At 40.9% G+C, this 24,602-nt stretch overlaps 1 protein-coding gene and 1 long non-coding RNA gene across 4 annotated transcripts in view; one reads left to right on the forward strand and one right to left on the reverse strand.

Moving 5' to 3' along the window:
• Positions 1–2,830: 2,830 nt before the first annotated feature.
• Positions 2,831–4,383, forward strand: LOC118937323 (uncharacterized). 3 transcript variants are annotated; one of them, XR_016490630.1, is made up of 2 exons: positions 2,831–4,168; positions 4,253–4,301. It is a non-coding gene; the product is annotated as an uncharacterized LOC118937323 (long non-coding RNA). The 3 variants fall into 3 exon arrangements; XR_016490633.1 differs by having other exon boundaries at positions 3,977–4,076; positions 4,295–4,383; XR_016490632.1 differs by having other exon boundaries at positions 4,046–4,168; positions 4,295–4,383.
• Positions 4,384–6,613: 2,230 nt separating this feature from the next.
• The window catches only part of LOC110515934 (acidic amino acid decarboxylase GADL1), a 31,464-nt gene continuing 13,475 nt past the window's right edge, over positions 6,614–24,602 (reverse strand). The window contains exons 8-14 of the mRNA XM_090216072.1: positions 23,306–23,360; positions 16,102–16,218; positions 15,731–15,795; positions 13,323–13,404; positions 12,390–12,589; positions 9,234–9,375; positions 6,614–8,668 (exon numbers count right to left, since the gene is read on the reverse strand). Coding sequence (XP_090072198.1) covers positions 8,495–8,668; positions 9,234–9,375; positions 12,390–12,589; positions 13,323–13,404; positions 15,731–15,795; positions 16,102–16,218; positions 23,306–23,360 — 835 coding nt within the window. The 3' untranslated portion in view covers positions 6,614–8,494. The remainder of the gene's footprint in view (positions 8,669–9,233; positions 9,376–12,389; positions 12,590–13,322; positions 13,405–15,730; positions 15,796–16,101; positions 16,219–23,305; positions 23,361–24,602) is intronic.

Here is a 24,602-nt window from a genome sequence, read left to right on the forward strand (position 1 = left end):
CTGGTCCATCTTCTCTGGCTAATGATTACCCTGGTCCATCTTCTCTGGCTAATGATTACCCTGGTCCATCTTCTCTGACTAATGATTACCCTGGTCCATCTTCTCTGACTAATGATTACCCTGGTCCAGACCTAGACCTGCTTCAGTTCAGACATTTTCTCTGACTAATGATTACCCTGGTCCGTCTTCTCTGGCTAATGATTACCCTGGTCCATCTTCTCTTGCTAATGATTACCCTGGTCCATCTTCTCTGGCTAATGATTACCCTGGTCCATCTTCTCTGACTAATGATTACCCTGGTCCATCTTCTCTGGCTAATGATTACCCTGGTCCATCTTCTCTGACTAATGATTTACCCTGGTCCATCTTCTCTGGCTAATGATTACCCTGGTCCGTCTTCTCTGGCTAATGATTACCCTGGTCCATCTTCTCTGGCTAATGATTACCCTGGTCCATCTTCTCTGGCTAATGATTACCCTGGTCCATCTTCTCTGACTAATGATTACCCTGGTCCATCTTCTCTGGCTAATGATTACCCTGGTCCATCTTCTCTGACTAATGATTACCCTGGTCCATCTTCTCTGACTAATGATTACCCTGGTCCATCTTCTCTGACTAATGATTACCCTGGTCCATCTTCTCTGACTAATGATTACCCTGGTCCATCTTCTCTGGCTAATGATTACCCTGGTCCATCTTCTCTGACTAATGATTACCCTGGTCCATCTTCTCTGACTAATGATTACCCTGGTCAATCTTCTCTGACTAATGATTACCCTGGTCCATCTTCTCTGACTAATGATTACACTGGTCCATCTTCTCTGACTAATGATTACCCTGGTCCATCTTCTCTGACTAATGATTACCCTGGTCCATCTTCTCTGACTAATGATTACCCTGGTCCATCTTCTCTGACTAATGATTACCCTGGTCCATCTTCTCTGACTAATGATTACCCTGGTCCATCTTCTCTGGCTAATGATTACCCTGGTCCATCTTCTCTGACTAATGATTACCCTGGTCCAGACCTGGACCTGCTTCAGTTCAGACATCTTCTCTGGCTAATGATTACCCTGGTCCATCTTCTCTGGCTAATGATTACCCTGGTCCATCTTCTCTGGCTAATGATTACCCTGGTCCATCTTCTCTGACTAATGATTACCCTGGTCCATCTTCTCTGGCTAATGATTACCCTGGTCCATCTTCTCTGACTAATGATTACCCTGGTCCATCTTCTCTGGCTAATGATTACCCTGGTCCATCTTCTCTGGCTAATGATTACCCTGGTCCATCTTCTCTGACTAATGATTACCCTGGTCCATCTTCTCTGGCTAATGATTACCCTGGTCCATCTTCTCTGACTAATGATTACCCTGGTCCATCTTCTCTGGCTAATGATTACCCTGGTCCATCTTCTCTGACTAATGATTACCCTGGTCCATCTTCTCTAATGATTACCCTGGTCCATCTTCTCTGACTAATGATTACCCTGGTCCATCTTCTCTGACTAATGATTACCCTGGTCCATCTTCTCTAACTAATGATTGCCCTGGTCCATCTTCTATGACTAATGATTACCCTGGTCCATCTTCTCTAACTAATGATTACCCCGGTCCATCTTCTCTGGCTAATGATTACCCTGGTCCATCTTCTCTGACTAATGATTACCCTGGTCCATCTTCTCTGACTAATGATTACCTTGGTCCAGACCTGGACTTGCTTCAGTTCAGACATCTTCTCTGACTAATGATTACCCTGGTCCATCTTCTCTGACTAATGATTACCCTGGTCCATCTTCTCTGACTAATGATTACCCTGGTCCATCTTCTCTGACTAATGATTACCCTGGTCCATCTTCTCTGACTAATGATTACCCTGGTCCATCTTCTCTGACTAATGATTACCCTGGTCCATCTTCTCTGGCTAATGATTACCCTGGTCCATCTTCTCTGACTAATGATTACCCTGGTCCATCTTCTCTGACTAATGATTACCCTGGTCCATCTTCTCTGACTAATGATTACCCTGGTCCATCTTCTCTGACTAATGATTACCCTGGTCCATCTTCTCTGACTAATGATTTACCCTGGTCCATCTTCTCTGGCTAATGATTACCCTGGTCCATCTTCTCTGACTAATGATTACCCTGGTCCATCTTCTCTGACTAATGATTACCCTAGTCCGTCTTCTCTGACTAATGATTACCCTGGTCCATCTTCTCTGACTAATGATTACCCTGGTCCAGACCTGGACCTGCTTCAGTTCAGACATCTTCTCTGACTAATGATTACCCTGGTCCATCTTCTCTGGCTAATGATTACCCTGGTCCATCTTCTCTGACTAATGATTACCCTGGTCCATCTTCTCTGACTAATGATTACCCTGGTCCATCTTCTCTGACTAATGATTACCCTGGTCCATAAACATGTACTGTCTGGCACGGCAATAATCAGAGGAGTGGGCTAAAACACACATATATCTTTACCAGGCTATGAAGAGGAAGTCTGTAATCAGAGGAGTGGGCTAAAACACACAGAGATCTATACCAGGCTATGAATAGGAAGTCTGTAATCAGAGGAGTGGGCTACAACACACAGAGATCTATACCAGGCTGTGAAAAGGAAGTCTGTAATCAGAGGAGTGGGCTACAACACACAGAGATCTATACCAGGCTATGAAGAGGAAGTCTGTAATCAGAGGAGTGGACTAAAACACACAGAGATCTATACCAGGCTATGAAGAGGAAGTCTGTAATCAGAGGAGTGGGCTACAACACACAGAGATCTATACCAGGCTATGAAGTCAAAAGATACTCGACAACAACCTGATTCAGTAAACAAATGGTTTTATTTTCACTGATAAATAAAATAAATAATTCTCAGTGAAACCTCCATCTAAAAACAAAAACAACACATACAGGCTTTTTCCAGACAACAAATCTGAACAAAATGCTATTGGAACAAAACAAAAACAACGAGAGAAAACAGAATGTCTTTCCAGAATACGATATGAGGTATACTACAGAATGCACGTATCCTAGTATCGTACACAGAACTTCGTACAAGTTTAAAGTAAACACCATTCTCTTTGACGGCAAGCTACAAAAACAAAACACCTTCCTTTTTAAAGCCAACGGGTAATAATGTATTATAAAGCAGCTGTAATGCATTAAGGTGTGACCATTTCTATCGTCTCATTATCGTCTCATAGTAATGACTAAATAACATTTTGAGTCCGTTTAAAACAAGAAAGGTGTCTCCACGTCTCTAACTATCATCAGACTGTTGGAACGGAGGAGGTGTCTCCTGATCTCTAACTATCATCAGACTGTTGGAACGGAGGAGGTGTCTCCTGATCTCTAACTATCATCAGACTGTTGGAACAGAGGAGGTGTCTCCTGATCTCTAAATATCATCAGACTGTTGGAACGGAGGAGGTGTCTCCTGATCTCTAACTATCATCAGACTGTTGGAACAGAGGAGGTGTCTCCTGATCTCTAACTATCATCAGACTGTTGGAACGGAGGAGGTGTCTCCTGATCTCTAACTATCATCAGACTGTTGGAACAGAGGAGGTGTCTCCTGATCTCTAACTATCATCAGACTGTTGGAACAGAGGAGGTGTCTCCTGATCTCTAACTATCATCAGACTGTTGGAACGGAGGAGGCGTCTCCTGATCTCTAACTATCATCAGACTGTTGGAACGGAGGAGGTGTCTCCTGATCTCTAACTATCATCAGACTGTTGGAACGGAGGAGGTGTCTCCTGATCTCTAACTATCATCAGACTGTTGGAACAGAGGAGGTGTCTCCTGGTCTCTATCATCAGACTGTTGGAACGGAGGAGGTGTCTCCTGATCTCTAACTATCATCAGACTGTTGGAACGGAGGAGGTGTCTCCTGATCTCTAACTATCATCAGACTGTTGGAACGGAGGAGGTGTCTCCTGATCTCTAACTATCATCAGACTGTTGGAACGGAGGAGGTGTCTCCTGATCTCTAACTATCATCAGACTGTTGGAACGGAGGAGGCGTCTCCTGATCTCTAACTATCATCAGACTGTTGGAACGGAGGAGGTGTCTCCTGATCTCTAACTATCATCAGACTGTTGGAACAGAGGAGGTGTCTCCTGATCTCTAACTATCATCAGACTGTTGGAACAGAGGAGGTGTCTCCTGATCTCTATCATCAGACTGTTGGAACAGAGGAGGTGTCTCCTGATCTCTATCATCAGACTGTTGGAACAGAGGAGGTGTCTCCTGATCTCTATCATCAGACTGTTGGAACGGAGGAGGTGTCTCGTAGTAATGACTAAATAACATTTTGAATCCGTTTAAAACAAGAAAGAAAGCATTTCATCTGTTGGCTTTAAGTAAAGTATTGGGGGAAAAAAACAACTGTTTATTAAACATAAGAACGGTAGCCATTTTAAGACCTGTCTGATTTATGTAGGTGGACTCACAGTATTCAGGCACTAGGTGTGCTACTTTTTTTAAATTGTTTTTTTAATATGATTTTAAAATCGTAAAAGTTAATGCGTGTGGAAGAAAATTCATTCAGAAGAGAAAATCCAAAATGAAAATCAAATAACTAAAATACATTTTAAATCTCTTGCATCACATTACACATCAGTATTCTCTAAAGATTTTATATATTAATCTCATCAAGTAATAAACATATATTCATATTTATATAAATCTCTTACAATCAATCGGTATCGCTTAAAATCGCATCTCCTAAAATCTCTTCAAAACATTTCAGCTTTTACTAAAAGTTGCACGGCTCGTTTTCTAACAGCAGTTATATTACAACAGTATTTTATTATATTACCCTGAAATCACATCGACATAAAGGATAATGACTTTTGAGTTTTTTATTTATCTGAAATTGGTTCCTATAAAGAGGTTGAGCCCTCAAAACCGTCAACAAGCTACTGTGTCTACAGTCTCATGGACGTCAACAAGCTACTGTGTCTACAGTCTCATGGACGTCAACAAGCTACTGTGACTACAGTCTCATGGACGTCAACAAGCTACTGTGTCTACAGTCTCATGGACGTCAACAAGCTACTGTGTCTACAGTCTCATGGACGTCAACAAGCTACTGTGTCTACAGTCTCATGGACGTCAACAAGCTACTGTGACTACAGTCTCATGGACGTCAACAAGCTACTGTGTCTACAGTCTCATGGACGTCAACAAGCTACTGTGACTACAGTCTCATGGACGTCAACAAGCTACTGTGTCTACAGTCTCATGGACGTCAACAAGCTACTGTGTCTACAGTCTCATGGACGTCAACAAGCTACTGTGACTACAGTCTCATGGACGTCAACAAGCTACTGTGTCTACAGTCTCATGGACGGACACACTGCCTGTCCTCAGAATTACAAATGGAATCGATAGTGAATAGCAGAAACAGGTAATCATTAGATCACTTTATGCAGATGGGCAATGGAAGGATGACATGCTGAGGCTTCTGCACAGCCCTGGGGCACCAAATAAGAGAACAAGTTAACACACTTCTTATAGGACGTTTGGAAAAATCTTATAGGATGTTTTGGAAAAATCTTATAGGACGTTTGGAAACTTCTTATAGGATGTTTTGGAAACGTCTTATAGGATGTTTTGGAAACTTCTTATAGGATGTTTTGGAAACTTCTTATAGGATGTTTTGGAAACTTCTTATAGGATGTTTTGGAAACTTCTTATAGGATGTTTTGGAAACTTCTTATAGGATGTTTTGGAAACTTCTTATAGGACGTTTGGAAACTTCTTATAGGACGTTTGGAAACTTCTTATAGGATGTTTTGGAAACTTCTTATAGGATGTTTTGGAAACTTCTTATAGGATGTTTTGGAAACTTCTTATAGGATGTTTTGGAAACTTCTTATAGGATGTTTTGTAAACTTCTTATAGGATGTTTTGGAAACTTCTTATAGGATGTTTTGGAAACTTCTTATAGGATGTTTGGAAACTTCTTAAAGGATGTTTGGAAACTTCTTATAGGATGTTTTGGAAACTTCTTATAGGATGTTTGGAAACTTCTTATAGGATGTTTTGGAAACTTCTTATAGGATGTTTTGGAAACTTCTTATAGGATGTTTTGGAAACTTCTTATAGGATGTTTTGGAAACTTCTTATAGGATGTTTTGGAAACTTCTTATAGGATGTTTTGGAAACTTCTTATAGGATGTTTTGGAAACTTCTTATAGGATGTTTTGGAAACTTCTTATAGGATGTTTTGGAAACTTCTTATAGGATGTTTGGAAACTTCTTATAGGATGTTTTGGAAACTTCTTATAGGATGTTTTGGAAACTTCTTATAGGATGTTTGGAAACTTCTTATAGGATGTTTGGAAACTTCTTATAGGATGTTTTGGAAACTTCTTATAGGATGTTTTGGAAAAATCTTATAGGATGTTTTGGAAACTTCTTATAGGATGTTTGGAAACTTCTTATAGGATGTTTTGGAAACTTCTTATAGGATGTTTTGGAAACTTCTTATAGGATGTTTTGGAAACTTCTTATAGGATGTTTTGGAAACTTCTTATAGGATGTTTTGGAAACTTCTTATAGGATGTTTGGAAACTTCTTATAGGATGTTTGGAAACTTCTTATAGGATGTTTTGGAAACTTCTTATAGGACGTTTGGAAACTTCTTATAGGACGTTTGGAAACTTCTTATAGGACGTTTGGAAACTTCTTAGAGGACGTTTGGAAACTTCTTATAGGATGTTTTGGAAACTTCTTATAGGACGTTTGGAAACTTCTTATAGGATGTTTTGGAAACTTCTTATAGGATGTTTTGGAAACTTCTTATAGGATGTTTTGGAAACTTCTTATAGGACGTTTGGAAACTTCTTATAGGACGTTTTGGAAACTTCTTATAGGACGTTTGGAAACTTCTTATAGGATGTTTTGGAAACTTCTTATAGGATGTTTGGAAACTTCTTATAGGACGTTTGGAAACTTCTTATAGGATGTTTGGAAACTTCTTATAGGATGTTTGGAAACTTCTTATAGGACGTTTGGAAACTTCTTATAGGATGTTTGGAAACTTCTTATAGGATGTTTTGGAAACTTCTTATAGGACGTTTGGAAACTTCTTATAGGACGTTTGGAAACTTCTTATAGGACGTTTGGAAACTTCTTATAGGATGTTTGGAAACTTCTTATAGGATGTTTTGGAAACTTCTTATAGGACGTTTGGAAACTTCTTATAGGATGTTTTGGAAACTTCTTATAGGATGTTTTGGAAACTTCTTATAGGATGTTTTGGAAACTTCTTATAGGATGTTTTGGAAACTTCTTATAGGATGTTTTGGAAACTTCTTATAGGACGTTTGGAAACTTCTTATAGGATGTTTGGAAACTTATAGGATGTTTGGAAACTTCTTATAGGACGTTTGGAAACTTCTTATAGGATGTTTGGAAACTTCTTATAGGATGTTTTGGAAACTTCTTATAGGACGTTTGGAAACTTCTTATAGGATGTTTTGGAAACTTCTTATAGGATGTTTTGGAAACTTCTTATAGGATGTTTTGGAAACTTCTTATAGGATGTTTTGGAAACTTCTTATAGGACGTTTGGAAACTTCTTATAGGATGTTTTGGAAATGTCTTATAGGATGTTTGGAAACTTCTTATAGGATGTTTTGGAAACTTCTTATAGGATGTTTTGGAAACTTCTTATAGGATGTTTTGGAAACTTCTTATAGGACGTTTGGAAACTTCTTATAGGACGTTTGGAAACTTCTTATAGGATGTTTGGAAACTTCTTATAGGATGTTTTGGAAACTTCTTATAGGATGTTTTGGAAACTTCTTATAGGATGTTTTGGAAACTTCTTATAGGATGTTTTGGAAACTTCTTATAGGACGTTTGGAAACTTCTTATAGGACGTTTGGAAACTTCTTATAGGATGTTTGGAAACTTCTTATAGGATGTTTTGGAAACTTCTTATAGGATGTTTTGGAAACTTCTTATAGGATGTTTTGGAAACTTCTTATAGGATGTTTTGGAAACTTCTTATAGGATGTTTTGGAAACTTCTTATAGGACGTTTGGAAACTTCTTATAGGACGTTTGGAAACTTCTTATAGGATGTTTTGGAAACTTCTTATAGGATGTTTTGGAAACTTCTTATAGGACGTTTGGAAACTTCTTATAGGACGTTTGGAAACTTCTTATAGGATGTTTTGGAAACTTCTTATAGGATGTTTGGAAACTTCTTATAGGATGTTTTGGAAACTTCTTATAGGATGTTTTGGAAACTTCTTACAGGACGTTTGGAAACTTCTTATATGATGTTTGGGGTACCACCTCTTCCGTTTCACTCAGTTTCAAAACAGGATCTCCTGTTTCTTGCCTACTGAACATGGCCATTTGGGTTTTGTTCAAAATGGTACCCCATTCCCTGTATATATTGCACTACTTTTGACCAGGACTCATTGAGGGAATAGGGTGCCATTTTGTAGGTATTTCCCCGTGGGATCATAAGTCCATCCCCAGGCTGTGTATTTGGTCCAGCAGAAAGTCCATGTCTTCTCTGCTGACCTGAGGGCTAATGATGATCTGTCTGAAGAAGTTAGCCTTGTCTCCATGGGGCTGGTAGCCTACCATCATAGAGCCCTTCTTCATCATGCGCTCCTTAACCACTGGCGCCACCTGGGGGTAGGGAGTAGTACATACGCTTGTGAGATGGTGGAACTGGGAGGTTAAGGCGTCAGTATTTCCAATAATCTCTCCTTCCTTGTGAAGTAAGCTCTCATTCACGTGTGAGAACACTGAATTGGTGTTTCCATGAACCAGTCATTACCTTTCAAATCCATGAATTCACGGCAGAAAGGAGAGATTATTGGGACATAACCAAAGTCAAGTTGTATTTAGAGTCTCCACACACAGATCTAAGGTCCATTTCCGTATGGATTGGATTGGAGGATTTATGGTCCCGCTTGACATCTGGTACCAGTGGTGGCATCTGAACCCACTCCTCCGAAAAGAGACTGGAGCCTAAATCCTCAGGGTTAGCTAACATTTGTCTCATTCATATCCTGTGAAATGAATGTTTTTTGTTGTTGTTTGTTTTTCAACATTAATTAATTCCTGAATTCAATTGTATTTTTTGTTGTTGTGTTATTGATGACAGGGCTTCTGTTAATGTTGAAGAACACCACAGGAAAGGAGAGGATCGTGTTCTGTATAACGAGGGGGATGTCCTCCTCTGACTTACCGCATGGACATTTCTCCAGAACTCGGGTCCGTCAGCCATGTCCCTCAGACTGGGAGGAATGTACCAGAAACAGACGTTGGTGTACTCCGGCTCCATCACAAGACGGAATCCATCTCTCTTCTTGATCTCCTCTGCCAGATATCTACCAAAGAGAAGGAAGTCGAGAGTGTCACAAATAATTACATGACACAACCGTACGAAACCCCTTTTTTCAGGCTACAAGAGTTTTACTGAGCCTTTTTGAAGACACTGAAATGTGTCTTCTAGTCTGTCCAACACAGCAATCCTGCTCCAGTGGTCCTCCTGCTATCCTCTAGACCACCACTAGAGGGCCCTGTCCTCCAGCCAGACACAGCAGTGGTCCTCCTGCTATCCTCTAGACCACCACTAGAGGGCCCTGTCCTCCAGCCAGACACAGCAGTGGTCCTGCTGCTATCCTCTAGACCACCACTAGCGGGCCCTGTCCTCCAGCCAGACACTGAAATGTGTCTTCTAGTCTGTCCAACACAGCAATCCTGCTCCAATGGTCCTCCTGCTATCCTCTAGACCGCCACTAGAGGGCCCTGTCATTGAGCTGGGTGAATGTGAATGACAGTAACCTAAACCTATCACTGTTGCATTGAACTGGGTGAATATGAATGACAGAAGCCTAAACCTGTCACTGTTACATTGAACTGGGTGAATATGAATGACAGAAGCCTAAACCTATCACTGAACTGGGTGAATATGAATATGAACGCCAGTCGTCCAATAGGATGTATTAGAAATAAGGGCGTGTTCATGGGGAAATAATAAGGAACGGTCCTCCCTCATGTTAAACGGCACCGACCGACCCACTGAATCCTATACAGCATTAGACACATGAATGGAGTGGAGTGAGCAGGGCTATCAGTAACAGTCTGGAAATAGCCTGGCCGTTGTCTGGCCTCGTGTCGTATGACCCCCCCCCCCTATCTTGGTCCCACACACCCAGCCAGTCAGTAGGTCCTGAACTGTAAAGGTGACCACAGGTCATCTGGATCGGAATAGATGGGAGGACAACTAAATGCCACACAGAATAGTTAAGGATCCCCCTGACCCGACTGTAATTTTACTGCCAACAGCCCAGAAATAGAACCGGCTGACCTCCCAAATATACAGCTCGATTTTCTAGGACTGCTTGAATTACATGCAGTCTGCCGAGCCCATTCTGCCAAGCCCAGTCTGCCAAGCCCAGTCTACCTCTGTATTCTCCACTGTACACCATGTTAGAAAGCTGTGGAGATGCTGTGGTTGCTCGTGTAGAAGATCTATCCATCCTCAGCCTGGGTTATATCTATTAGAGAGGGGTATCTCAGGTGTAGGGTTTTACTCCATTGTTAAACTGCTACTACTCTTAAGTGTATGGAAAACATACTGTTTTGGATGAGCCATGTTACTGTGTCTAGACCAGAGGTGACCACAGTGTAGAGATGGCCTCCTGTCCTCCTGGAGACTTGCCGGGTGGCTGTGCAGGCTTTTGCTCAAGCCCTGCTCTATAACAGATATGACGTAGATGATTCGGCAGAAGTCTGCATACCTTAGTAGGTCTTCAGGGTCGGCCACCTTTTGCTGAACAGTCTATTTGTAGCTAGCTACTGCTTTGGTATTTTGGGCAGAGACACTGAGAGCAGGAAGCATTGGACAGATCCTAATTACATTCGATGCAGAGCCCTTCCCATCACTCTGTATTGTCCCCCCCCCACCCCCACACACACAAAAACCAAGCAACAAGCAACTTAAATACACAATGAAACCATTTGAATCTAAAGACATTAAAATATAATATTTGTCATCAATCCCTTCAATCATTTTGCTATAACGTTAAAGTAGTCTAGCTTCTAGGTGTAAGCTGATGGACTGGGCTATTAGCTGAACAGACAGGATCAGTCAGTCTGAGGGGGTCAGTCATGGATGGTGTAAGGTGATGGACTGGGCTATTAGCTGATCAGACAGGACCAGACAGGATCAGACAGTCTGAGTCATGGATGGTGTAAGCTGATGGACTGGGCTATTAGCTGAACAGACAGGATCAGTCAGTCTGAGGGGGTCAGTCATGGATGGTGTAAGGTGATGGACTGGGCTATTAGCTGATCAGACAGGACCAGACAGGATCAGACAGTCTGAGTCATGGATGGTGTAAGGTGATGGACTGGGCTATTAGCTGAACAGACAGGACCAGACAGGACCAGACAGTCTGAAGGGGTCAGTCATGGATGGTGTAAGCTGGTGGACTGGGCTATTAGCTGATCAGACAGGATCAGACAGTCTGAAGGGGTCAGTCATGGATGGTGTAAGGTAATGGACTGGGCTATTAGCTGATCAGACAGTCTGAGTCATGGATGCTCCAGGATCATGTTCAAGGGCGGCAGGTAGCCTAGTGGTTAGAGTGTAGGGACGGCAGGTAGCCTAGTGGTTAGAGTGTAGGGACGGCAGGTAGCCTAGTGGTTAGAGTGTAGGGGCGTCAGGTAGCCTAGTGGTTAGACTGTAGGGACGGCAGGTAGCCTAGTGGTTAGAGTGTAGAGGTGGCAGGTAGCCTAGTGGTTAGAGTGTAGGGACGGCAGGTAGCCTAGTGGTTAGAGTGTAGGGACGGCAGGTAGCCTAGTGGTTAGAGTGTAGAGGTGGCAGGTAGCCTAGTGGTTAGAGTGTAGGGACGGCAGGTAGCCTAGTGGTTAGAGTGTTGGGACGGCAGGTAGCCTAGTGGTCAAAGCGCTGGGCCAGTAACCGAAAGGTTGATAAATCGAATCCCCCGAGCTGACAAGGTAAAAATCTGTCGTTCTGCCCCTGAACAAGGCAGTTAAACCCCACTGTTCCCCGGTAGGCCGTCATTGTAAATAAGAATTTGTTCTTAACTGACTTGCCAAGTTAAATAAAGTTTAAATGACATTTTTAAAAAGGGGGGTCAGTAGAGGGCTGGGAGCTGTACTGTTGCTACGGTGCAGACGGCCTGCCACTACAATGTACACTAAAGCTCATACATTAGACCAGCACAGTAAGCATTTCACTGGACCAGAGCACAAACAGATCTGGGACCAGGCTACAGAGATGAGTCTGCTATCAAGTCTTTGGAGGAAAAACAAAAGAGAAATATATTTTTTGTTTTGTTTTGTTTTGTCGTAAGACGTTTTCAAAACTGACCTGGCCATAGCGAGGGCTCTGTCCACTCTCTCTTCCAGACCCTTGGTGCCGATGGCTTTCCACATCAGCCAGAACTTGAAGGCGTCGGGCTTGCGGCTGCACTGAATGGACTTGTCTCCCGTGTCGTAGCTGACGTCATAGAACTTATCCTGCTGGAAGAGGTAGGAGGCCTGGGCCGAGTGACACCGCTGGAGAAGATTCTAGAACAACGGAACACAGAGAGAACGAATGAGTCTCTGGAGAAGATTCTAGAACAACGGAACACAGAGAGAACGTATGAGTCTCTGGAGAAGATTCTAGAACAACGGAACGCAGAGAGAACGTATGAGTCTCTGGAGAAGATTCTAGAACAACGGAACGCAGAGAGAACGTATGAGTCTCTGGAGAAGATTAATTAATACAGAAAATTAATAGACAAGAACAGCTCAAGGACAGAACTACAATAAGACAAATTGTAAAAGGCACACGTAGCCTACATATCAATACCAATACATACACACATCTAGGTCAGAGGAGGAGGAGGAGGAGAGTGAGGAAAAGAATGAGGAAGAGGATGAAGATAATGAGGAAGAGAAGGATGAAATGGAGGAAGAGGAGGAAGAGAATGAAGAGGAAGAAGAAGAGGAGGAAGAGGAGGAGGAAGATAATGAGGAGGAAGTGGAGGAAGACAATGAAGAGGAAGATAATGAGGAGGAAGAGGAGAAAGAGATTTTGCAACACTCGCAACAACAATCTGCTAACCATGTGTATGTGACCAATAAAATTCGATTTGAGTTGAGGAGGAAGAAGAGGAGGAAAATAATGAGAACAAGATTTCGCTACACTCGCAATAACATCTGCTAACCATGTGTAAGGGAAGGGGGGGAAGAGGAAGATGGGGAAGAAGGGGGGAAGAGGAAGATGATGAGGAAGAGGAAGCAGTGTTTATCGTACCGTTTTGTCCCGAACCATGAATGCACAGCACTGTAGACCAGCCATCAGCATCTTGTGAGGATTCCATGCTACTGAGTTGGCTCTAAGAGGGAAACAAAGCAACAGAAAGGGTTTTAAAACCACCTGTTATTATGAACAGTTTATCTCTGTTGTCTTACTTCCTCCTCCAGATATACCTGTTGTCTTACTACCACCTCCAGATAAACCTGTTGTCTTACTACCTCCTCCAGATAAACCTGTTGTCTTACTACCACCTCCAGATATACCTGTTGTCTTACTACCGCCTCCAGATAAACCTGTTGTCTTACTACCACCTCCAGATAAACCTGTTGTCTTACTACCGCCTCCAGATAAACCTGTTGTCTTACTACCACCTCCAGATAAACCTGTTGTCTTACTTCCTCCTCCAGATATACCTGTTGTCTTACTACCACCTCCAGATATACCTGTTGTCTTACTACCTCCTCCAGATAAACCTGTTGTCTTACTACCGCCTCCAGATAAACCTGTTGTCTTACTACCACCTCCAGATATACCTGTTGTCTTACTACCGCCTTCAGATAAACCTGTTGTCTTACTACCACCTCCAGATATACCTGTTGTCTTACTACCACCTCCAGATATACCTGTTGTCTTACTTCCTCCTCCAGATAAACCTGTTGTCTTACTACCACCTCCAGATAAACCTGTTGTCTTACTACCGCCTCCAGATAAACCTGTTGTCTTACTTCCTCCTCCAGATAAACCTGTTGTCTTACTTCCTCCTCCAGATAAACCTGTTGTCTTACTTCCTCCTCCAGATAAACCTGTTGTCTTACTACCACCTCCAGATAAACCTGTTGTCTTACTACCGCCTCCAGATAAACCTGTTGTCTTACTTCCTCCTCCAGATAAACCTGTTGTCTTACTTCCTCCTCCAGATAAACCTGTTGTCTTACTTCCTCCTCCAGATAAACCTGTTGTCTTACTTCCTCCTCCAGATATACCTGTTGTCTTACTACCACCTCCAGATAAACCTGTTGTCTTACTACCGCCTCCAGATAAACCTGTTGTCTTACTACCGCCTCCAGATAAACCTGTTGTCTTACTACCGCCTCCAGATAAACCTGTTGTCTTACTACCACTTCCAGATATACCTGTTGTCTTACTTTCTCCTCCAGATATACCTGTTGTCTTACTACCGCCTCCAGATAAACCTGTTGTCTTACTACCACCTCCAGATAAACCTGTTGTCTTACTACCGCCTCCAGATAAACCTGTTGTCTTACTACCGCCTCCAGATAAACCTGTTGTCTTACTACCACCTCCAGATAAACCTGTTGTCTTACTTCCACCTCCAGATATACCTGTTGTCTTACTTCCTCCTCCAGATATACCTGTTGTCTTACTACCACCTCCAGATAAACCTGTTGTCTTACTACCGCCTCCAGATATACCTGTTGTCTTACTACCACCTCCAGATAAACCTGTTGTCTTACTTCCTCCTCCAGATATACCTGTTGTCTTACTACCGCCTCCAGATAAACCTGTTGTCTTACTACCGCCTCCAGATATACCTGTTGTCTTACTACCACCTCCAGATAAACCTGTTGTCTTACTTCCTCCTCCAGATAAACCTGTTGTCTTACTACCGCCTCCAGATAAACCTGTTGTCTTACTACCACCTCCAGATATACCTGTTGTCTTACTTCCTCCTCCAGATATACCTGTTGTCTTACTACCGCCTCCAGATAAACCTGTTGTCTTACTTCCTCCTCCAGATATACCTGTTGTCTTACTACCACCTCCAGATAAACCTGTTGTCTTACTACCGCCTCCAGATATACCTGTTGTCTTACTACCACCTCCAGATAAACCTGTTGTCTTACTACCACCTCCAGATAAACCTGTTGTCTTACTTCCTCCTCCAGATAAACCTGTTGTCTTACTACCACCTCCAGATAAACCTGTTGTCTTACTACCACCTCCAGATATACCTGTTGTCTTACTTCCTCCTCCAGATATACCTGTTGTCTTACTACCTCCTCCAGATAAACCTGTTGTCTTACTTCCTCCTCCAGATAAACCTGTTGTCTTACTACCACCTCCAGATAAACCTGTTGTCTTACTACCACCTCCAGATAAACCTGTTGTCTTACTACCACCTCCAGATATACCTGTTGTCTTACTTCCTCCTCCAGATATACCTGTTGTCTTACTACCACCTCCAGATATACCTGTTGTCTTACTACCACCTCCAGATAAACCTGTTGTCTTACTTCCTCCTCCAGATAAACCTGTTGTCTTACTTCCTCCTCCAGATATACCTGTTGTCTTACTACCGCCTCCAGATAAACCTGTTGTCTTACTTCCTCCTCCAGATAAACCTGTTGTCTTACTACCACCTCCAGATAAACCTGTTGTCTTACCTGTGAATGCCCTGCAGCAGGTATCTGTGTTTCTTAGACATCAGGGCTCCTCCTCCCCAACATGCCTACAGGAAGGACAGACAAGAGACAAAGAAGAGACAGAGAACAGACAGAGAAGAGAGAGAACAGACAGAGAACAGACAGAGAAGAGAGAGAACAGACAGAGAAGAGAGAGAACAGACAGAGAAGAGAGAGAACAGACAGAGAAGAGAGAAAACAGACGGAGAACAGACAGAGAACAGACAGAGAAGAGGGTGATTGATTGAATGATTAAAGGAACAAACAAACTACTGAACAATACCCAAACGGATTGATGGATCGATAAATCGATAAATGAATGAAAGAATGATCTTTAATTAAGATCCACTTACATCTACATGCATCCATAGATTGTGTCGTTCACAGATGTCAGCTATCTCCTCCAGCGGGTCGAAGGCCCCTAGAACGGTGGTCCCTGCTGTGGCGTTCACCATGAAGGGCAACGCTCCCTGTCAACAACAACAACAACAGCAATATCATCCCACTGGGAACACACACTGGTTGAATCAACGTTGTTTCCACGTCATCTCAATGAAATTACATTAAACCAACGTGGAACAGATGGTGAATTGATGTCTCTGCCCAATGGGAACGTTACTCCAACATCCTGGTCATTAATACTATATACCAACAGACAACAATATAATGTTACTCCATCATCCTGGTCATTAATACTATATACCAACAGACAACAATATAATGTTACTCCATCATCCTGGTCATTAATACTATATACCATCAGAGGACAACAATATAATGTTACTCCAACATCCTGGTCATTAATACTATATACCATCAGACAACAATATAATGTTACTCCATCATCCTGGTCATTAATACTACATACCATCAGAGGACAACAATATAATGTTACTCCATCATCCTGGTCATTAATACTACATACCAGCAGAGGACAATATAATGTTACTCCATCATCCTGGTCATTAATAACCATCAGAGGACAACATAATGTTACTCCATCATCCTGGTCATTAATACTATATACCATCAGACAACAATATAATGTTACTCCATCATCCTGGTCATTAATACTACATACCAGCAGAGGACAATATAATGTTACTCCATCATCCTGGTCATTAATAACCATCAGAGGACAACATAATGTTACTCCATCATCCTGGTCATTAATACTATATACCAACAGACAACAATATAATGTTACTCCATCATCCTGGTCATTAATACTATATACCATCAGAGGACAACAATATAATGTTACTCCAACATCCTGGTCATTAATACTATATACCATCAGAGGACAACAATATAATGTTACTCCATCATCCTGGTCATTAATACTATATACCATCAGACAACAATATAATGTTACTCCATCATCCTGGTCATTAATACTATATACCATCAGAGGACAACAATATAATGTTACTCCATCATCCTGGTCATTAATACTATATACCATCAGAGGACAACAATATAATGTTACTCCATCATCCTGGTCATTAATACTATATACCATCAGAGGACAACAATATAATGTTACTCCATCATCCTGGTCATTAATACTATATACCATCAGACAACAATATAATGTTACTCCATCATCCTGGTCATTAATACTATATACCATCAGAGGACAACAATATAATGTTACTCCATCATCCTGGTCATTAATACTACATACCATCAGAGGACAACAATATAATGTTACTCCATCATCCTGGTCATTAATACTACATACCATCAGAGGACAACAATATAATGTTACTCCATCATCCTGGTCATTAATACTATATACCATCAGAGGACAACAATATAATGTTACTCCATCATCCTGGTCATTAATACTATATACCATCAGAGGACAACAATATAATGTTACTCCATCATCCTGGTCATTAATACTATATACCATCAGAGGACAACAATATAATGTTACTCCATCATCCTGGTCATTAATACTATATACCATCAGAGGACAACAATATAATGTTACTCCATCATCCTGGTCATTAATACTATATACCATCAGAGGACAACAATATAATGTTACTCCATCATCCTGGTCATTAATACTACATACCATCAGAGGACAACAATATAATGTTACTCCATCATCCTGGTCATTAATACTACATACCATCAGAGGACAACAATATAATGTTACTCCATCATCCTGGTCATTAATACTATATACCATCAGAGGACAACAATATAATGTTACTCCATCATCCTGGTCATTAATACTATATACCATCAGAGGACAACAATATAATGTTACTCCATCATCCTGGTCATTAATACTATATACCATCAGAGGACAACAATATAATGTTACTCCATCATCCTGGTCATTAATACTATATACCATCAGACAACAATATAATGTTACTCCATCATCCTGGTCATTAATACTATATACCATTAGAGGACCACAATATAATGTTACTCCATCATCCTGGTCATTAATACTATATACCATCAGACAACAATATAATGTTACTCCATCATCCTGGTCATTAATAACCATCAGAGGACCACAATATAATGTTACTCCATCATCCTGGTCATTAATACTATATACCAGCAGAGGACAATATAATGTGACTCCATCATCCTGGTCATTAATACTATATACCATCAGACAACAATATAATGTTACTCCATCATCCTGGTCATTAATACTATATACCAGCAGAGGACAATATAATGTGACTCCATCATCCTGGTCATTAATACTATATACCATCAGACAACAATATAATGTTACTCCATCATCCTGGTCATTAATAACCATCAGAGGACCACAATATAATGTTACTCCATCATCCTGGTCATTAATACTGCATACAATCAGAGGACAACAATATAATGTTACTCCATCATCCTGGTCATTAATACTATATACCAACAGACAACAATATAATGTTACTCCATCATCCTGGTCATTAATACTATATACCAACAGACAACAATATAATGTTACTCCAACATCCTGGTCATTAATAACCATCAGAGGACAACAATATAATGTTACTCCATCCTCCTGGTCATTAATAACCGTCAGAGGACAACAATATAATGTTACTCCAACATCCTGGTCATTAATACTATATACCAACAGACAACAATATAATGTTACTCCAACATCCTGGTCATTAATAACCATCAGAGGACAACAATATAATGTTACTCCATCATCCTGGTCATTAATACTATATACCAACAGACAACAATATAATGTTACTCCATCATCCTGGTCATTAATACTATATACCATCAGAGGACAACAATATAATGTTACTCCATCATCCTGGTCATTAATACTATATACCATCAGACAACAATATAATGTTACTCCATCATCCTGGTCATTAATACTATATACCATCAGAGGACAACAATATAATGTTACTCCAACATCCTGGTCATTAATAACCATCAGAGGACAACAATATAATGTTACTCCAACATCCTGGTCATTAATAACCATCAGAGGACAACAATATAATGTTACTCCAACATCCTGGTCATTAATACTATATACCAACAGACAACAATATAATGTTACTCCAACATCCTGGTCATTAATAACCATCAGAGGACAACAATATAATGTTACTCCAACATCCTGGTCATTAATACTATATACCAACAGACAACAATATAATGTTACTCCAACATCCTGGTCATTAATAACCGTCAGAGGACAACAATATAATGTTACTCCATCATCCTGGTCATTAAAACTATATACCATCAGAGGACAACAATATAATGTTACTCCATCATCCTGGTCATTAATACTATATACCAACAGACAACAATATAATGTTACTCCAACATCCTGGTCATTAATAACCATCAGAGGACAACAATATAATGTTACTCCATCATCCTGGTCATTAATACTATATACCATCAGACAACAATATAATGTTATTCCATCATCCTGGTCATTAATACTACATACCAACAGACAACAATATAATGTTACTCCATCATCCTGGTCATTAATACTATATACCAACAGACAACAATATAATGTTACTCCAACATCCTGGTCATTAATAACCATCAGAGGACAACAATATAATGTTACTCCATCATCCTGGTCATTAATACTATATACCATCAGACAACAATATAATGTTACTCCATCATCCTGGTCATTAATACTATATACCAACAGACAACAATATAATGTTACTCCAACATCCTGGTCATTAATACTACATACCAACAGACAACAATATAATGTTACTCCAACATCCTGGTCATTAATAACCATCAGAGGACAACAATATAATGTTACTCCATCATCCTGGTCATTAATACTATATACCAACAGACAACAATATAATGTTACTCCATCATCCTGGTCATTAATACTATATACCAACAGACAACAATATAATGTTACTCCCTCATCCTGGTCATTAATACTATATACCATCAGAGGACAACAATATAATGTTACTCCATCATCCTGGTCATTAATACTATATACCATCAGAGGACAACAATATAATGTTACTCCATCATCCTGGTCATTAATAACCATCAGAGGACCACAATATAATGTTACTCCATCATCCTGGTCATTAATACTATATACCATCAGAGGACAACAATATAATGTTACTCCATCATCCTGGTCATTAATACTATATACCATCAGAGGACAACAATATAATGTTACTCCATCATCCTGGTCATTAATACTATATACCATCAGAGGACAACAATATAATGTTACTCCATCATCCTGGTCATTAATACTATATACCAACAGACAACAATATAATGTTACTCCAACATCCTGGTCATTAATACTATATACCAACAGACAACAATATAATGTTACTCCATCATCCTGGTCATTAATACTGCATACAATCAGAGGACAACAATATAATGTTACTCCATCATCCTGGTCATTAATACTATATACCATCAGAGGACAACAATATAATGTTACTCCATCATCCTGGTCATTAATAACCATCAGAGGACAACAATATAATGTTACTCCATCATCCTGGTCATTAATACTATATACCAACAGACAACAATATAATGTTACTCCATCATCCTGGTCATTAATACTACATACCATCAGAGGACAACAATATAATGTTACTCCATCATCCTGGTAATTAATACTATATACCATCAGACAACAATATAATGTTACTCCATCATCCTGGTCATTAATACTACATACCATCAGAGGACAACAATATAATGTTACTCCATCATCCTGGTCATTAATACTATATACCATCAGAGGACAACAATATAATGTTACTCCATCATCCTGGTCATTAATACTATATACCATCAGAGGACAACAATATAATGTTACTCCATCATCCTGGTCATTAATACTACATACCATCAGAGGACAACAATATAATGTTACTCCATCATCCTGGTCATTAATACTATATACCATCAGAGGACAACAATATAATGTTACTCCATCATCCTGGTCATTAATACTATATACCATCAGAGGACAACAATATAATGTTACTCCATCATCCTGGTCATTAATACTGCATACAATCAGAGGACAACAATATAATGTTACTCCATCATCCTGGTCATTAATACTGCATACAATCAGAGGACAACAATATAATGTTACTCCATCATCCTGGTCATTAATACTGCATACAATCAGAGGACAACAATATAATGTTACTCCAACATCCTGGTCATTAATACTATATATCATCAGAGGACAACAATATAATGTTACTCCATCATCCTGGTCATTAATACTATATACCATCAGACAACAATATAATGTTACTCCATCATCCTGGTCATTAATACTACATACCAGCAGAGGACAATATAATGTTACTCCATCATCCTGGTCATTAATACTATATACCATCAGAGGACAATATAATGTTACTCCATCATCCTGGTAATTAATACTATATACCATCAGAGGACAACACTATAATGTTACTCCAACATCCTGGTCATTAATACTATATACCATCAGAGGACAACACTATAATGTTACTCCAACATCCTGGTCATTAATACTATATACCATCAGAGGACAACAATATAATGTTACTCCAACATCCTGGTCATTAATAACCATCAGAGGACAACAATATAATGTTACTCCAACATCCTGGCCATTACAGGATAACAGTACAGTAGTAGATTACAGTATAATCAACAGCAGTTCCCTAACCCTCACCATGGGTATAATCAACAGCAGTTCCCTAACCCTCACCATGGGTATAATCAACAGCAGTTTCCTAACCCTCACCATGGGTATAATCAACAGCAGTTCCCTAACCCTCACCATGGGTATAATCAACAGCAGTTCCCTAACCCTCACCATGGGTATAATCAACAGCAGTTCCCTAACCCTCACCATGGGTATAATCAACAGCAGTTCCCTAACCCTCACCATGGGTATAATCAACAGCAGTTCCCTAACCCTCACCATGGGTATAATCAACAGCAGTTCCCTAACCCTCACCATGGGTATAATCAACAGCAGTTCCCTAACCCTCACCATGGGTATAATCAACAGCAGTTCCCTAACCCTCACCATGGGTATAATCAACAGCAGTTCCCTAACCCTCACCATGGGTATAATCAACAGCAGTTCCCTAACCCTCACCATGGGTATAATCAACAGCAGTTCCCTAACCCTCACCATGGGTATAATCAACAACAGTTCCCTAACCCTCACCATGGGTATAATCAACAGCAGTTCCCTAACCCTCACCATGGGTATAATCAACAGCAGTTTCCTAACCCTCACCATGGGTATAATCAACAGCAGTTCCCTAACCCTCACCATGGGTATAATCAACAGCAGTTCCCTAACCCTCACCATGGGTATAATCAACAGCAGTTCCCTAACCCTCACCATGGGTATAATCAACAGCAGTTCCCTAACCCTCACCATGGGTATAATCAACAGCAGTTTCCTAACCCTCACCATGGGTATAATCAACAGCAGTTCCCTAACCCTCACCATGGGTATAATCAACAGCAGTTTCCTAACCCTCACCATGGGTATAATCAACAGCAGTTCCCTAACCCTCACCATGGGTATAATCAACAGCAGTTCCCTAACCCTCACCATGGGTATAATCAACAGCAGTTCCCTAACCCTCACCATGGGTATAATCAACAGCAGTTCCCTAATCCTCACCATGGGTATAATCAACAGCAGTTCCCTAACCCTCACCATGGGTATAATCAACAGCAGTTCCCTAACCCTCACCATAGGTATAATCAACAGCAGTTCCCTAACCCTCACCATGGGTATAATCAACAGCAGTTCCCTAACCCTCACCATAGATATAATCAACAGCAGTTCCCTAACCCTCACCATGGGTATAATCAACAGCAGTTTCCTAACCCTCACCATGGGTATAATCAACAGCAGTTTCCTAACCCTCACCATGGATATAATCAACAGCAGTTCCCAGTTCCCGACTGTGTTACATAACATATCTGACACCAAACAACATTGCTGACTCCATTCATAGTTCTCCTTCTCACCTCATCTTTGGCTCTCTGTACTTGCTTCTCAAACTCCGCAGGAATCATCTTCCCTCTGAGAAACAAAGACACATTAACACGGATTAGTAACCCAGGTGTCATAGTGACGCAGCTCAGTCATAGATTAACACGGATTAGTAACCCAGGTGTCATAGTGAAGCAGGTCAGTCATAGATTAACACGGATTAGTAACCCAGGTGTCATAGTGACGCAGGTCAGTCATAGATTAACACGGATTAGTAACCCAGGTGTCATAGTGACGCAGGTCAGTCATAGATTAACATGGATTAGTAACCCAGGTGTCATAGTGACGCAGGTCAGTCATAGATTAACACGGATTAGTAACCCAGGTGTCATAGTGACGCAGGTCAGTCATAGATTAACACGGATTAGTAACCCAGGTGTCATAGTGACGCAGGTCAGTCATAGATTAACACGGATTAGTAACCCAGGTGTCATAGTGACGCAGGTCAGTCATAGATTAACACGGATTAGTAACCCAGGTGTCATAGTGACGCAGGTCAGTCGTAGATTAACACGGATTAATAACCCAGGTGTCATAGTGACGCAGGTCAGTCATAGATTAACACGGATTAGTAACCCAGGTGTCATAGTGACGCAGGTCAGTCATAGATTAACACGGATTAGTAACCCAGGTGTCATAGTGACGCAGGTCAGTCATAGTGACGCAGGTCAGACAGACATTGTGGACAGTGACAACAGAAGCGTGTGGTGTGGTCAGTGGAAATATCCGTGTAACTGTAGCAGTAACCAGCAGTAACCAGCAGTAACCAGCAGTAACTAGCAGTAACTAGCAGTAACCAGCAGTAACCAGCAGTAACCAGCAGTAACTGTAGCAGTAACTAGCAGTAACCAGCAGTAACCAGCAGTAACTGTAGCAGTAACTAGCAGTAACCAGCAGTAACTGTAGCAGTAACCAGCAGTAACCAGCAGTAACCAGCAGTAACTGTAGCAGTAACTAGCAGTAACCAGCAGTAACTGTAGCAGTAACCAGCAGTAAGCAGCAGTAAGCAGCAGTAAGCAGCAGTAAGCAGCAGTAACCAGCAGTAACCAGCAGTAACCAGCAGTAACTGTAGCAGTAACCAGCAGTAACTGTTACAGTAACCAGCAGTAACCAGCAGTAACCAGCAGTAACTGTAGCAGTAACCAGCAGTAACTGTAGCAGTAACCAGCAGTAACTAGCAGTAACCAGAAGGAACCAACAGTAACTGTAGCAGTAACTAGCAGTAACCAGCAGTAACTGTAGCAGTAACCAGCAGTAACTAGCAGTAACCAG

The sequence above is a fragment of the Oncorhynchus mykiss genome, chromosome 2 (assembly GCF_057628025.1).
Source record: "Oncorhynchus mykiss isolate SJ-2025 chromosome 2, ASM5762802v1, whole genome shotgun sequence".
NCBI lineage: Eukaryota > Metazoa > Chordata > Actinopteri > Salmoniformes > Salmonidae > Oncorhynchus > Oncorhynchus mykiss.